The sequence below is a fragment of the Bidens hawaiensis genome, unplaced genomic scaffold (assembly GCF_021521415.1).
Source record: "Bidens hawaiensis isolate Kalapana, Puna unplaced genomic scaffold, B.hawaiensis_p1.1 tig00016783_1, whole genome shotgun sequence".
NCBI classification, from domain to species: Eukaryota; Viridiplantae; Streptophyta; class Magnoliopsida; order Asterales; family Asteraceae; genus Bidens; species Bidens hawaiensis.
Genome location: NW_027492545.1, coordinates 398,155 through 412,849, shown reverse-complemented (window position 1 = coordinate 412,849; position 14,695 = coordinate 398,155). Strand labels below are relative to the sequence as shown.

The window sequence follows — 14,695 nt, the reverse complement described above, 5'->3', positions numbered from 1 at the left end:
GAATTCTAAAAGTGCTTGAAGAGGATTTTTTAGGTCAAGCGCCTTTGTTGGTAATCTGTTGATAAGCTATGTAGCGGTTGCAAGAGCTTCGGGCCAGAAAGATTTTGGAACTTGAGATTCGATCAGAAGTGCTCGGGTTATTTCTAGTAAAATACGATTTTTCCGTGCCATTTTGCTCGGGAGTGTGGGAACACGATGTTTGGTGAATAATTCCTTTTGTTTGGCAAAATTGTTTCATATAATCGTTAACAAATTCTCCCCCATTATCAGACCGAAGAACTTGGATATTAGTTTTGAATTGTGTTTGTATCATTGTATAAAACATAGTAAACTTATCGAAAACTTCAGATTTATTTTTTAAAAAATATATCCATGTCATACGAGTGCAATCGTCAATAAATGAAACATAAAAACGAAAGTTTTGCCCCCCAATAATATTTGCTGGTCCCAAACGTCTGAATGAATAAGTGAAAAGGGTAAATCAACTTTTGTGTTGTTTGGTTTAAATGTATGTCTATGGTTTTTCGCCATGACACAGGTTTCACAAGTTAATGTTTCATTACTAGAAAATAATTTTGAAAATAAAATATGCAAATAACCAATAGATGGATGTTCTAGTCTCCTATGCCATAATCATGCTTCTCTATTTATTGTTCCATGGGCTAACATCACAGCACCATGGTGAGTCACTTCATCCACATAATACAACCCATGGCCTTCAGTGCCACGCCCAATAATCGATCCCGTCCTAATATATTGTAAAATACAAAATGTTGGATGCATTAAAACCGTGCAATTTAATTCTTTGTCACATGACTAATGGATAATAGTTTATGTGACAATGAAGGGACGTAAAGACAGTTTGAAAGTTTTAATGTAGGCGATATTTCAATAGTCCCCCCTCCCATAACAGGAACTGTTCCCCCATTGGTGGTTTTTATGTGATCAATTCTAGTTTTAGAATTTGAAACAATGTCGGATAATTCAAACGTCATGGTGTCGGTAGCACCACAATCAAAAATCCATGATTTATCATTAAATTTTTTACGTGCGTTGACCATGTTCACCTCTCCCATAGTTTTGTTTAAAGTCATTTTTGTGAAAAACAAGATCTTGAGAGCTTTTCGAGGCAAAAAATTCCAAATTTTGGCCGATATCGCAAAAATCTGATTCTTTCGGGTTATTATTAAAGTTAACAGATTCTATAGGGTTATTTTTATTTAAAAAAACAGAATCTTCAATGGATGTTTTAAACAAATCAGAAATATTAGAACTAATATATTCTTTAAGGGGTTTATTTAAGATATCTAGAACTTGAGGGTTAATAAAGTTGAGATCACAAATACAAGGGTTTGAGATTATCCTGTTACCTCCATTAGAGACGCTCAACCCATCTGCATTGGTGGTGAATGCATTGATTGATTCTTCTATGGCAGATGCTAAACCACCAAAGTCGCTCTTTCTTTCACCAATTTGCGCTGGTCATCTCCGGTGTTAGTAGCTTCAGAGCCGCCGCCGATTTTGCGCCAGTCATCGCTGGTGTTTGTGGCGTCAGATCCGACTCCCGCGGTCGACGCCTTCTTCTTTCTTTTAACTACCGGAGATGACGAATCAGCCGGCTTCCACCCATGGCCTGACCCGTTGGTAATATTATCGCCGGTGTTGATGGCGTCAGAGTCGGCGCCTGCGGTCGACGCCTTCTCTTTTCTTTTATCTACCGGAGATGAAGAATCGGCCATGGTTATTTGGACTGTAAGGTTACCGGACAGGTTACCGCCTGAAACAGACATGGCCGCTTGTCCAAGGTTTGGTTGGTTGGTTTATTTTGACAGCGAGGTATGTTACGGGCAGTAAGATCCTATGATCATTAACACTGCTCTGATACCATATTGTTTATGATAATCAGAATACAAGTGAAAATAGATGAATTGAACACTTTTATGTTATTAAGATTTCTGGTTGAATTACAAAAGAAATGAGAAGTAATTAAATAGTAAGACTTAATTTGCCTTTGCAAGGAAATGGTGCATAAGATGGCAAGGATCCCGTGAATCAAGCTTCCAACGGTCAAATAAAAGATTTGTCAAAATCTCCTAATTTGGGAAATGATCATAATTATATTATTGTTTTCCTAACAGTTATCATGCCTACATTTTCCACAGCTCTCTAGACATTCTTGAAGCTATCAAATCGTGCCAGTAATCAGCCTCTTTGGGCTCTCATTCCCGATCAATTCAGCCTAAAACTGGATATGCCATGCTTGGTTCTCAATACACAAGATAGGTAATACAAGCCTTACTTATGTCAAGTGGATCTTCACGCATGTTTGTTTCTTTGATATAACTTATAATCATCCTCAAGCTCATTTTCACAGAGAATGCCCAGCCCTAGGAGAACTTAATCCGATCATGCCTCAGCCCCTAAAGTTCCTGGAATTAATCACCCGAAAGGTAACCCGAAAACCTTTGTTAAAATCTTCATATTCTCACTTTAATCATGCGACTTTCATAGAGGTTTTTCTCTAAACCCGTTGCCCTTCCATTCTTGCATTTTTCACCCGAACATGGACCTACTTGAAGCTCTTAAGAGTCGTGTGTCCAAGCCCTACCAAGAGGTACACAAACTCTAATATGAAAACGTTCTTTAAATTCGTTTATTTTGAGTCTTATGCATAACATAGGCACGCACGATATTCAAGAAACCAAGAAGAAACACTAAAGTTCCAGAATACATAACCATACTAACATATTCATAATGGTTATTTGTTTAAAAATCCTTTTTACACAACATTAAAACCGTAAAGCCATCACTATGCACGTAAATAAAACAATAAACGTGAAAACCACACAATTTTTAGTAAAAATACAAGTAAATTCTTCCAGTAAACTTAAAATTGTTTTATGGCTTCTGACAAAATGAGTCACCTTGATCTACATTACGAGTCAAAGATACGGTAGAAACCGAGTAAACTCGTTAAAAACCAGAAAACAAAGAAAGTTAACAGAAATTTTTTAGACAAACATTGTATTTTCTCCTAGTAGTTTATGCTTAAACATGTTCTAAATATTTTTCTAACTTTTAAAATAATATCCTACACACTAATTACGCGATTACACTTTAAGCACGCAGTTTCTACCAAAACCGGCAACAGAAAACTTATATTTTGAACCACATATTACATAAATCTAAAATATGTATTTTTAAGTTTGTATAAACTCACGAGCTAATTTATAAGATCACTACTTATTTTGATACCTATGCACTTGATTTTGAACTTTGAACATGTATTTAACGGGGCTAGTTTCATCAATAACCTAAAGTTATACTCTAGGGACTAATTTGACCAAAATCACATTATTTCAAATACGTCAATACATAGCATAAAGTATTGATAAGTATAGCTATGTAAAACTTTGCAAACGCTCGTTTTAATCGGACCGTTAACTATTACAAGATAATTCCTACCTGAACTATATAAATTGTGTATTTCATAGTTATCATTATACCAAACGGAATATTAGAAACTGAGACATAAAGTGTTACTTTCAACACAATTAACTCATATATAATTAAACTTTAGCGTGACCCCAATGTTATAGTTTAACTAGATAAAACTCAAACATTTCTAATTAGGGAAACTTTGTTCCTCCATATATCGCTTTATTTAACCGTAATACCCAATAAACTTAATAAAAACATAACCTTAACCAACTTAATTAGGTCACGAGCACATATAATATGATGCATATTACTTTTAGTGACACGTTATATGAATTTAGGAATGTCTATGAGTTGGAGCCATTTCCCGCATAGCATACAAGATTCTTTAGCATTTTTATCTTCACGCATACGCATAGGCCAAGGTGAGTTCATGCACTACCCTTTTTCTTAATTTTTGGGTGGATACATGCTTCCATATGTTTTTAAACTTACTGGTGTATTATTAATCAAGACCATTTTAGCTGCCAAAAACAATCCCCGACTTTTAGCACAATCATTAACTCCGAAAGGAGCCACGGGATATATGGGTAGTACTATCTGGGAGACCCCCGCACACAGTGGGCCTATATCATGGACGACCTCCCACTGAATGATAAATGGTTATCTTGTGACATATATCTGCGCATTTTTGTATCTTATGTTGGCAGACATAAGTAAATTTGACCCATAACAATAAGGGGTATGGGTAAGGGGTATATATATTTTAGATGTTCACAGGTCATGGAAACAGGTTTGATTGTGAACTTGCTTAATGTACACCATATTATTTAGATCATTTTTTATTTAAATGTTTTCATAAATTAACACATGAACTCACCAACTTTTTAGTTGATCCAATTATTTTAAGCATGTGTTCATGTACTTTTTATTCGGATATGGAGATTTAAAGTCTTAGACAAGAGCTTGCTTGGAGATAGAAGATCCTTTTAGAAGACTTATGTCGAATCATAGAGCTTAACCCAAAGAAGCCATGATGGATAGTAGAATATTTTCACTAATTAGATGGTAGTTGAATTTCTAGCTTTGTAGTTGTATTAGACATTTGATTGTAACTTTTACCTAGTGTCTTAATATAAAATTGTTACCTTATTTCCGCTGTGTTGTGGTTGGTATTCAATCGTCACGTCTAGCCCCCAGTCGGGGTGTGACATTAGATTTTTTTATTCTGAATATTTTGACTATTAACCATTGTTTCTTATGTTTTTTTAGTGTATTAAGTGAAGATTTTAAGGCTAAACGAATGCAGATATTCCCGGGGCTTGTGAAAAACCATGTCCTGACTAATTCTCTATTGTCTAATTCGTACTGCGACATTGACATAGTACAAATTGGGAATTTGATTGGAATTTAACGGTCAAAAGTTCTGTAACGTCATCACGCTTAGATATAAAGCGGGTCACATTTTTGGGAGATTTAGAGCCACTTGCCTGATCGGGAGATGAACTTCAAACGCGGGTGGGATTTCCTTGTATTTCGCTAGCTTCTTGATAGAGGGCTAGTTTGAACATCAGATCTAGTATATATGAATGAAAAAGTTAAAATGTACGATGAATGCCACCTTTTGTAGCAAACTATATATATATATATATATATATATATATATATATATATATATATATATATGTAGGCCTAATTGGTCATAGTGTAACATGATGATTGTTCATAGTATATATTTTTACATTTTAATTTGAGGTTGGTTGGTATTGTAACATGTTTCATTGGTGTACCTTTTGTTAAACAAAAACACTACGCACAACTTACAGTTATATAAGACTGAACACTTGACATTAACAGTACAAGACCATAACATTGTAAGGCCCCGTTTCCGGTGCCCTACATTTGGTGTTGGATTTACTCATAAACGTAGTTCTAAATATCAGAGTTAATTAAAACATTCGCGGAATTTAAAAACTTTCATAAAACATTTCATAACAAACCATAACTTGTCTTAAAAGAACATCTCGTCTTTCAAAATAAACAAAACATTAAACTTAAACGTCTTGAGTCTTACGATGCCAGCCTCTTATTCAATGCCACGTGTCTCCTCAAGCGAGCTGCCTCATTCTACTCACCTGCGTGCATACTAAAAGTCAGCTACGCTGAGTGAGTTCTAGTTAATACAAGTAACATACAATACGTTCTTATATTACATACTTAACCTCTTTTACTTTCTTTCGTACATACGTAAGAATATACATTCGTTCTTACTATCATACTTTCTTTCCTTATTACTTCATACTTTATATTTATTTACAACATAATCATACATTTTAAAGAGCCCTTCGCCCTATAACCTCACAGATATTATTAGGGTCTGCTACCCTTAAAGAGCCTCTCGCCCTATAACCTCACAGATATTATTAGGGTCTACCACCCTCCTTCACAGATATTATTAGGGTCTGCCACCATCCCTCACAGATATTATTAGGGTCTGCCACCCTTTACCGTCAATTCCTTCATACCATACTTTCCTTTCTTTTCATAGAGTTTATATATATACTTTCTTACGTACTCGTTAATCTGTAACATACATACAACATATATAAACAGTCACCACTTTAAACTATCCCTTAACAATACATGCAATATCCGAAGATCGTTCATGTACCATCAAGCATTCATTCACAACTTTCACATATAACATAATTGGCATACACTTACCACTTAAGGTAAGTGTATTAATTAATCACATCGAGTATGCACACAGCCCCAAAAACATAACAAGGAATGGGGCTAGAAACTCACCTGAACGCGGTTACGTTCACCGTTAATAGTTATTCCATTCCTGAGCTGTGCACGGCTAGCTGTATAATATTTACAAGTATCAATTAACTATTACTGCTCATATCGTATTTCTATCTTTATATAACCCATTTGTCGGGATTTGTTTCAGTTCTGTTTAACGTAGAGCTTCTTCGTCCTTCAAGCTCTAATTTTGATTACCTGCAAAATGTTATTAAAATACGTCAGCAACGAATGCTGGTGAATATGCTGACGCTAAAATATTTTCCTTACTTAATTACCCCTCGAGACCACGTAAGTCTCGGCCCATCTTGGCTTAGGAATAATCAAGTTAAAACAATCATCATAAACTCGAGTCTTTGCACTAGGTCACCTCAGCGAAACACCGCAGCGTTTATGACATAACTTAGGTACCATAAATATACACATGGCCATTCCCCACTCGGACGTAACTTAGGTCCGGCCCATCGTGGCTGGAGGTCGTGACCAAGCGTGGTGCGATGTGCCCGCCGCATTCCACATATGTAAGGATCCAGACAAACGTATACCATAGCATGAGGGCTGGCTTATACTCTTATTTATAATGTTTTTAGAGACACGTAGCCTCATGTAAAGTTTTACACATAACATGTTTATTTGTTTGAAAACAAGTTTGTAAAAGTGGGGCGTATTCACCTTTTCAATAGGATCGGCTTCCAACACCGTCCGTAGATCTCTTCTTGCTATCTCGCACCTATAGTACGAGTATAATATTCATTAGTCAGATACATGATCCGGCTTTAAGACCTCTAGTCTTAATTATCTCGATGAACCTTTAGTTCATTATCTCATTTTACTTTAAAACCTTTAGTTTAAAAGTAATATTTAATAAACTTTTAGTTTATAAAAACCCGACGTTTCTTCTTCATTAAGAAACGTATTCTTTTCTTTATTATTTAAGTAGACTCATTATACTTAAATAATATATTTCTAACAAAGAATATTTATATCTATATAGATACTCATATATATTTCTTATTTCTCTTTCTATATTTTCTTTGTTATTCATTTCTTTGTTTATCGAAAATAATATCGACTCGGGTATTAAGCCGTTATAATATTTTATTATTATTTTGGTCGGGAATTATGCCTACCTTTGTCGGCTTAGAATGCCCTAGACACTTGGGCAGCACTCCGACGCTACTTGCTTTTCAACTTTCACTTGATCAACATTTCCTTCCACACTTGGCACGTTTCTCGAGGCACCAATACTTCTTGGCACGTACTTCGAGGTAGTAGTAAGGATGTCGGGCAGCACCTTCTTCTAGTTTGGAACGTCGTCGGGCCGTGGCACGAATAACGAGGTACTAGGCATGGAAAACGGGGTTTCGAGGCACGGATTTCGAGGTGGATCGTGGGAACGCTTTACGAGGTAGAGAGAGAAGTGAGAGAGTAAGTGTGTGAAATTTTGTGAGTTGGGAATGAATCCCGTGGCTGCTATTTATAGAGCCAATTTTGGACCCTATCGCGGTACGCAATGGGTCACTTGGCAAGCCCATCGCGTACCGCGATGTAGGCTTGCTGAGTCAGTGCCTAGACTGCCACGTGTCGACACGTGGCAGGCACCGCTTACACGTGGCGGACGTGCTGCCACGTGGTGACAAGTGGCGGCAGACGCTGCCACCGTGTGCCACGTGGCACACGTGTCACGTGTGTCAGACATCCCCATCGCGGTACGCGATGGGCGTCTCCTCTGACCCGTCGCGTACTGCGATAGGTCAGGAAATCCAGAAATTACATTTTGGTCTCTGGGGTTTAGATTTTTGGCAGAATTGGTCCTTTGACTTTGAAAATTGACATTTTTGGTCCGAATTTTACGTAATGTTACATGCCTGATTAGAAATTGGGCGATATCAAAGTTCAAATTGGGAGTAGACTTCCATGTATTTCTCCAGCTTCTTGATCTGCTGATTCGACCTTTATCATCATTCAACACGAGAAAATGTGATGAATCCCACCATCTGGCAATTAGCTGACTCTATCATCCTCATTCAACATTTCTTTGTAGACAATGCGCATAACCTTAATGGAATTCATTGTTCACAAAAGAAATGTAGCTGTTTTTACTGTAACATGTTGATTCTTCATAGCGTCTTTTTTTTTATTGTAACATGTTTCATTGTTGTATCTTTTGTTATGTTTCCAAGTATGATGTATGAATATTTTTTATAAAACTAAATTAGATAAAACAATTTATGTGTTGTAATACAAGAATTATTCTATTTATTTTGTTCTACATCTCCAAATTATATCCACCGCATAGACCCAAGGATTTCTTGCAATTTAACACATTCAAGAATAAATCGTTTATCTTGAACAAAATTACATTGATATCTAACACAGAGTACACAACTTCAGGAGCCCGGGCATACAAGAAGGCATGACATGAATCTATGTTTTGTCTGCGACTCACTTGTAAAAGTGTTTTGTTCAACAAATTATGAAATTATCGAGCATGAAGGATGGTGATGGGCTCGTCGCAGATGGAGCCAACACCGCCATCGGCGGATGCTGATGTTATGCCGAGACTATTATTTAAATTTCTAAAGATGAATGCTGGTTGATTAGGAGATGGTAGCATTGCTTCATGATTACTCAACATAGAAGCTACATCAGTCATTGTCGGACGATCACTAGCCAGTTCTTGAACACACAAGATCCCAACATGGATACATAAAAGAACTTCACGGACATCATATGAATCTCTTAAAGATGAGTCCACTACTGTCAAGACTTTATCTTGTTTCCACAAGTCCCAAACCTAATAGCGATGTTGATTATGTTAAAGTTTGTTAGGTCGATTAAATAATCAATAAAAAACACATAACATCATTTAGTTACTTACATGCCCGATCAAATTAACAGAGTTCTCTTGATAGTAGCTGTTATTTTTCCTGCCACTGATTATCTCTAGAACAAGAATTCCAAAGCTAAAAACATCTGATTTGACTGAAAAACGGCCTTCCATAGCGTACTCCGGAGACATATAGCCACTACAATTATATCATGACGTCGTTCAAATGAAACAAATTTAAATCGAGCTATGTTATAGTCTAAGATTGATACATACTATGTTCCAACAACTCTACGTGTTCTTGCTTCATCTTCATCACCTCCAAAGATTTTTGCCATTCCAAAATCAGAAATCTTAGGGTTTAAATTAGTATCTAGCAAAATATTGCTTGCTTTTAGATCCCTGTGGATGATCTTGAGCCTAGAATCGTGATGAAGATATAGCAGTCCACGAACAATTCCTTGAATGATTTGGAACCGTTTCTTCCAATCTAAAAGATATGCATTTTCTGGATCTAGGACACCATTCAATTTAGTAATTTAGAATATTAACTCTAGAAAATTATGTAGCTAGATTTAAGAACTTAAATATGTATAAATAGAAAAACTTACTGAAGATGAAAAAATCCAAGCCTTTGTTTGGTAAGTATTCATAAACTAACATCTTTTCTTCCTTGTGGAAACAGTATCCCAAAAGCCGAACTAGATTCTTATGTTGAAGTTTCGCTATTAACGTTACTTCATTCTTGAATTCTTGCATCCCTTGACCTGAACTTTGCGATAGTCTTTTGACAGCAATTTCTTGTCCATTTAGTAGCTTACCCTGAGAAATTCATTCTTTATTAGTTAGCGGCATTATATATTTATATTAAATTGCAAAGGTCGGGAGCGTTACCAACATTAAAAGTACCTTATAAACAGAACCGAAGCCACCTTCTCCGAGCTTGTTTGAAGGACAAAAGTTATCAGTTGCTGCCGTTATTGTGCTCAAATCAAACACATCTAAATCAACATTTTTATCAATATCCTTCTCTGTTAAAGAACTGTCCAAGGATATCAAGCCATTCGCGAAACTGAACCCATCTCCGCTTTCATTCTGCTTGGCTATATTAAACAGTTAATTTAGCAATAAGGAAACTACTTTACAAATGAATTTATGTTGGTTTCATTCTTCTTCTAGCTTGGAGCATAACTCCAATTATAAAATTATTAAGCATGAAACTCAAGTGACCCAATCAACAACACGATAAAAAATGTTAAGCTAAACCAACATATGTGTTCTTCATTTTGCGCATTCTTTAATGGTTTTCCTTATTGTTTTACCTTATATATCTGGCTATAAACAATGTTAAATAGGTTCTTAGCCTTATATAAGGTGCAGTTATGTCACTTATGTGTATGTCTAGGCATGATGAACTCTTGTTTAGCCAAAGATAAATCAGTAAATGTTAAATGATGTTAGACATACCTTTTTTCCTCCTTATGTAACAACAAACGAATGTGCCCAAGAGAAACCCTCCTGCGATAAGTGGCATCCCGATAACCAAAAAACGGTTTTTATGCGAACTCTTTAGCCTCTCTGATGCGTATTTAACTGAAATACAAATACACAAAAGAGTATGCCAACTAATGTGAGCTTATTTTAGTTCCATATAGTATCAGTTTCTGAGCATCGATTCATGATTGTTAAATTGTGTTTTATGTTAATCTCTTGCTATTTTTTCTTTTGTAGTAATTTGCTATCTGGGCTTTACTGAACACGGGCTTGGAGTTGGTTATAATGCTGGGCTTGGAATAAAAGATGAAAGTAGGCCCAGGTATCGAGAGTATGTTCAGGCTGTTATGACTGGTTAGAGCCGTCCAAACCGCTTGTTGCTCGAACTCGCTCGCCGCTCTCTCGGAAATTGCTCGTTCGTTTTTTCGCTCGATTGAAACCAAGCCACTCTGCTCGGTTTGGTTTGTAAACGAGCCAAGCAATGAGCAAAGGTTTGCTCGGTTCGGTTTAGCTCGAATATTTTTAATTTATTTTATATATAATTGTATATGAACAAATATATAATATATAGACAAAACACATAAATATAAGCTTACAATTATTTTTACCCCTTTAATTTTTCCATATTCTGTCAATTTTATAGTTTTATTAGTTCGATTCAAGTTTTTAGAATATTAGAAGTTTGTTTACATGATCATTATATCTCACTTTAAACTTATTTTTAATAAAAATTTACAATATATTACACGATTGTCCAAAAATTACTAATTTATTTATAAAATGTATTATTTACTACCTTCAAATTTGTTTCTTATTGAAAATTTTAAAGTGAAAAAGAAATAAATGATGCTCGAAATCGCTCGATGTTCAATCGAAAAATGCTCGATTCGATTTTGCTTCGTTTTGGTTTTCGCTCGGTTCAGTTCGGTTGTAAACGAGTCAAGCAACAAGCAAGCCTTCGCTTGGTTCGGCTTGACTCGTGAACAGCCCTATGCCTTGTGGGTTTTGTTATATCCTTCTTATGATTTTTACTCAGATTGGTTTGTTTTATGCGGTAAATCGTTTTTTAGCAACAATGGAAATTTAAATTAATTTTTTAATGTCAAATCACACACTCCATAATTTACACCCAAATTACACCTTTATTATTATTATTATTATTATTATTATTATTATTATTACTACGGGACTTGAATTCACACCATTGATAGACAAAACGATATCCCTTAAAGTAAGTCACAACTTTGAGTAACTCTCAACATTAAAATAACATTTCCAAATCATAAACCAAAATCTAATAATAATAAGAAATAATAATAATAACTTTTTTAAGTAATAATGATAACAAAAACTATTATAAACAAATTCGGGAACATGTTAGAGCGAACAATGTTTGGTAGGATTAGACTTAGTTTATGCATCAACGGATCCGTTGACATCCAGAAACTCTGATGTGTGAAGAGTACTTGTTGACGTGGAAGAGATCAAGAGATGATGAGAGATATGGTGTAGGTCCTTACCCTAGGATCGTCCATAGACCGTAGAGAAGAAAGTGATCGAAGCTCGTTGTTAGAGAGAAAGAGGGTGGTCTAGAAGGGTTTGTCATGTGTTGGAGATTTTTTTCAAAAAATAATTATTAAAAAAAAAATGATGTGACGATTTGTGAAACAATGTTACCGTTCCAGGTGAATATAAGATTTTCACTTATAGAAACGGAACAGGTGTCATCAATAATCTCGTTATCAACTTTTGATAATAGATTGGATTTAAAAAATAAAGGCACAAAGCCAGTGTGACAACAACATAAATAGTTTCTTTATATCTTAGGAAAACACCGTGTAGACCCGTCACAAATAAATACTTCTGTTTAGTTAGCTCTTTCAGCTTTTAAAATTAATAGTTCTTATAATTAATAAATTACTGTAGTCATGATAAGTGACCCTTTGACCAAAACAATTACAAAAGTAATTAATATTTAACTTTTTTATTTCACAATGGACCATTCACCTAATTTCTTACGCCAACATCATCGAAAATTCCAACTTCACGTGTTGAGACTTGAGAGGCATTATTTCTTCATCTATGGGTATTGTTATTTTACAACCCTCTAATCTTCTAAATTCATATTACATAAAAGTAGGTTTTAATAATTTTAATTTATAAGTTTTAAATTATTTTTTAAAAGGTTACTGTTGTGAAATATTTTTGAGTTTTGTTTTTTTTTTTAAATTACAAAATTAGTTTTTAAGATTTTAAGTACTATTAAAAGTTATGTTTTTAAAAACACAAACCATGAGTTATGCGAGTACAAAAAGTAATATGTGAATTTGGGATGCATATCATTTACATGCATATGTGAAACTGGAGACAAAAAGATAGTTAGTTAGCAGTTGTATCCGATTTGCTTAACATTTATTTCTGAAATATCCTTTTTTGTTAATATTAGTATTATGTATATTGTTTTTAACTGATCAAAGAATAAACATTTTGAAAACCAGCTACTTAATTTCTTCCTTAATAGAAATTTTATCTTTGAGAAAAGTATAAAAACATTGATGGCGTACCTAATTCAGCTGCATCAACACGTACATAGAAAGATTGGCCTCCATCTGAAAACGTCCTCGTATCAATCATGTCCCCATACCACGTAACACAACCTCCACCATCGACTCCTTTACTAATATCAGCACTTGCGTACCCCATGCACGTGCAGTTCTTCAAGCACAACTCTTGACACGCTTTCAATCCCAAACTCATGTTTACATGTGCCGTCGTTGTGTCTGTGTATGGTACCTTCACGTGTTCCAACTCCACAAACCCGTCTCCAACCTCGCACATTTGTATCCCAACCTTTCTCTTACACCCTTTGGACCCATCCCTTAGGTACCAGTCCGGTGGTGACTGTGGCTCGTATCCAGGAAGGCATTCACACTCAAAAGTGCCTGATTTATACGGATCACAAAGGCCAAAAGGACCACAATGGTTATAGCCGTCACACTGCTCTTTTGGAGCCGACCAAAAACTGATCCACTTACGATTTGCCTCGTGCCAAGTAAGCCTCTCCACAATTCCTAACTCGTTAACCACCAATCTAGAAATAATGGATGAGTTTCGGATAAGGTAAACGACCACCACCTCATCCGTGTTGTTTATGTATGTCACGTTAAAGATGTAATTTTGCGTCATCTCCGGGACCCCACTCCATCCGTTACCGGTCCATGACCCGGTCCGCCAAATTCTTGTCATACCTTTATACAGGAATAACTGAGTTGACCCAACAAATTCCACTTTATATGAATAATCCCCAACACCCGGATTCCCACTAGACTTCCAAGATGTGACCACCCGGTTCAAACCCGTTATCCTGTCTAACCCGAATTTCATACCGGGAAGAAGGGTATTTGAAGGGTGATCAAAACTTTGCCATAAATAAACATTTTTGTTTTGACCTTGAAACAACACCAAGTTTCCCGAATCCAACAACTGGGCCGAAAAGATATCATTCGCGCCATTCGCCACTTTGGAAACATTGGTTGACCAAAACACCAAACTCTGATTACTATCTAGAAGGACAAGGTTCCCGGTTCCATTGATGGATAAGATACCGGACGAGTTGGCAATCGGACGGTCTCTATTGGCAACCCAAACCACAGTTTGCTCCGAAACCTTGTTATACCAGATACCCATGTATCTGTTGGTGGAGTTTGTGGGACTGAAAAATCCAAGAGCAAAAGTTTCTCCATTAGAGACCAAAATATCCCCATCTTTAACTGGTTGAGTTAAGGTGATCGTGTCGATACAAGTGCAAAACCGGAAAATCGAAATGATTAACACAGAAACTAGAATGCCTCTAATTTGTTGATACATGTTTTTTGTTTCCGGCCAGATGTTTTTATGTGTTTGATAGTTTCAAAAGAAGCTAGACATGAGAATCATGACTTGATTAACATATTATATACGTATAAATAAAAATAGATGATTATGGGAGTCATCACTTTCATGACTTAGTAAAAAGTCATATGTTCAATGATTTATTGTAAAGCTGGCTAGGAGGTTGGGTTTTTAAGCACTAAACCATTCATATCAGGTTACCAACTTTTAAGAGAAGACAGGGATATATATATA

General features: G+C 35.7%; 1 protein-coding gene across 1 annotated transcript; it reads right to left on the bottom strand.

Moving 5' to 3' along the window:
* Positions 1–8,703: 8,703 nt before the first annotated feature.
* Positions 8,704–14,437, bottom strand: LOC143552142 (G-type lectin S-receptor-like serine/threonine-protein kinase RKS1). Its single transcript, XM_077042430.1, has 7 exons — positions 13,135–14,437; positions 10,544–10,669; positions 9,986–10,179; positions 9,688–9,898; positions 9,353–9,590; positions 9,128–9,275; positions 8,704–9,043 (listed from the first exon to the last, which is right to left on the bottom strand). The coding sequence occupies exons 1-7, from the start codon at positions 14,435–14,437 to the stop codon at positions 8,729–8,731; spliced, it is 2,535 nt and encodes an 844-aa protein (XP_076898545.1). The 3' UTR covers positions 8,704–8,728.
* Between the last annotated feature and the right edge of the window lie 258 nt (positions 14,438–14,695).

Bases quoted from the DNA above. Each gene is read 5' to 3' on its own strand.
- LOC143552142 (XM_077042430.1), bottom strand. From the start codon at position 14,437: ATGTATCAACAAATTAGAGGCATTCTAGTTTCTGTGTTAATCATTTCG. The intron at 10,670-13,134 runs GTACGCCATCAA...TTTGTATTTCAG, and splicing joins TGTTGATGCAGCTGAATTAG to TTAAATACGCATCAGAGAGG. The intron at 10,180-10,543 runs GTATGTCTAACA...TGTTTAATATAG, and splicing joins TTACATAAGGAGGAAAAAAG to CCAAGCAGAATGAAAGCGGA.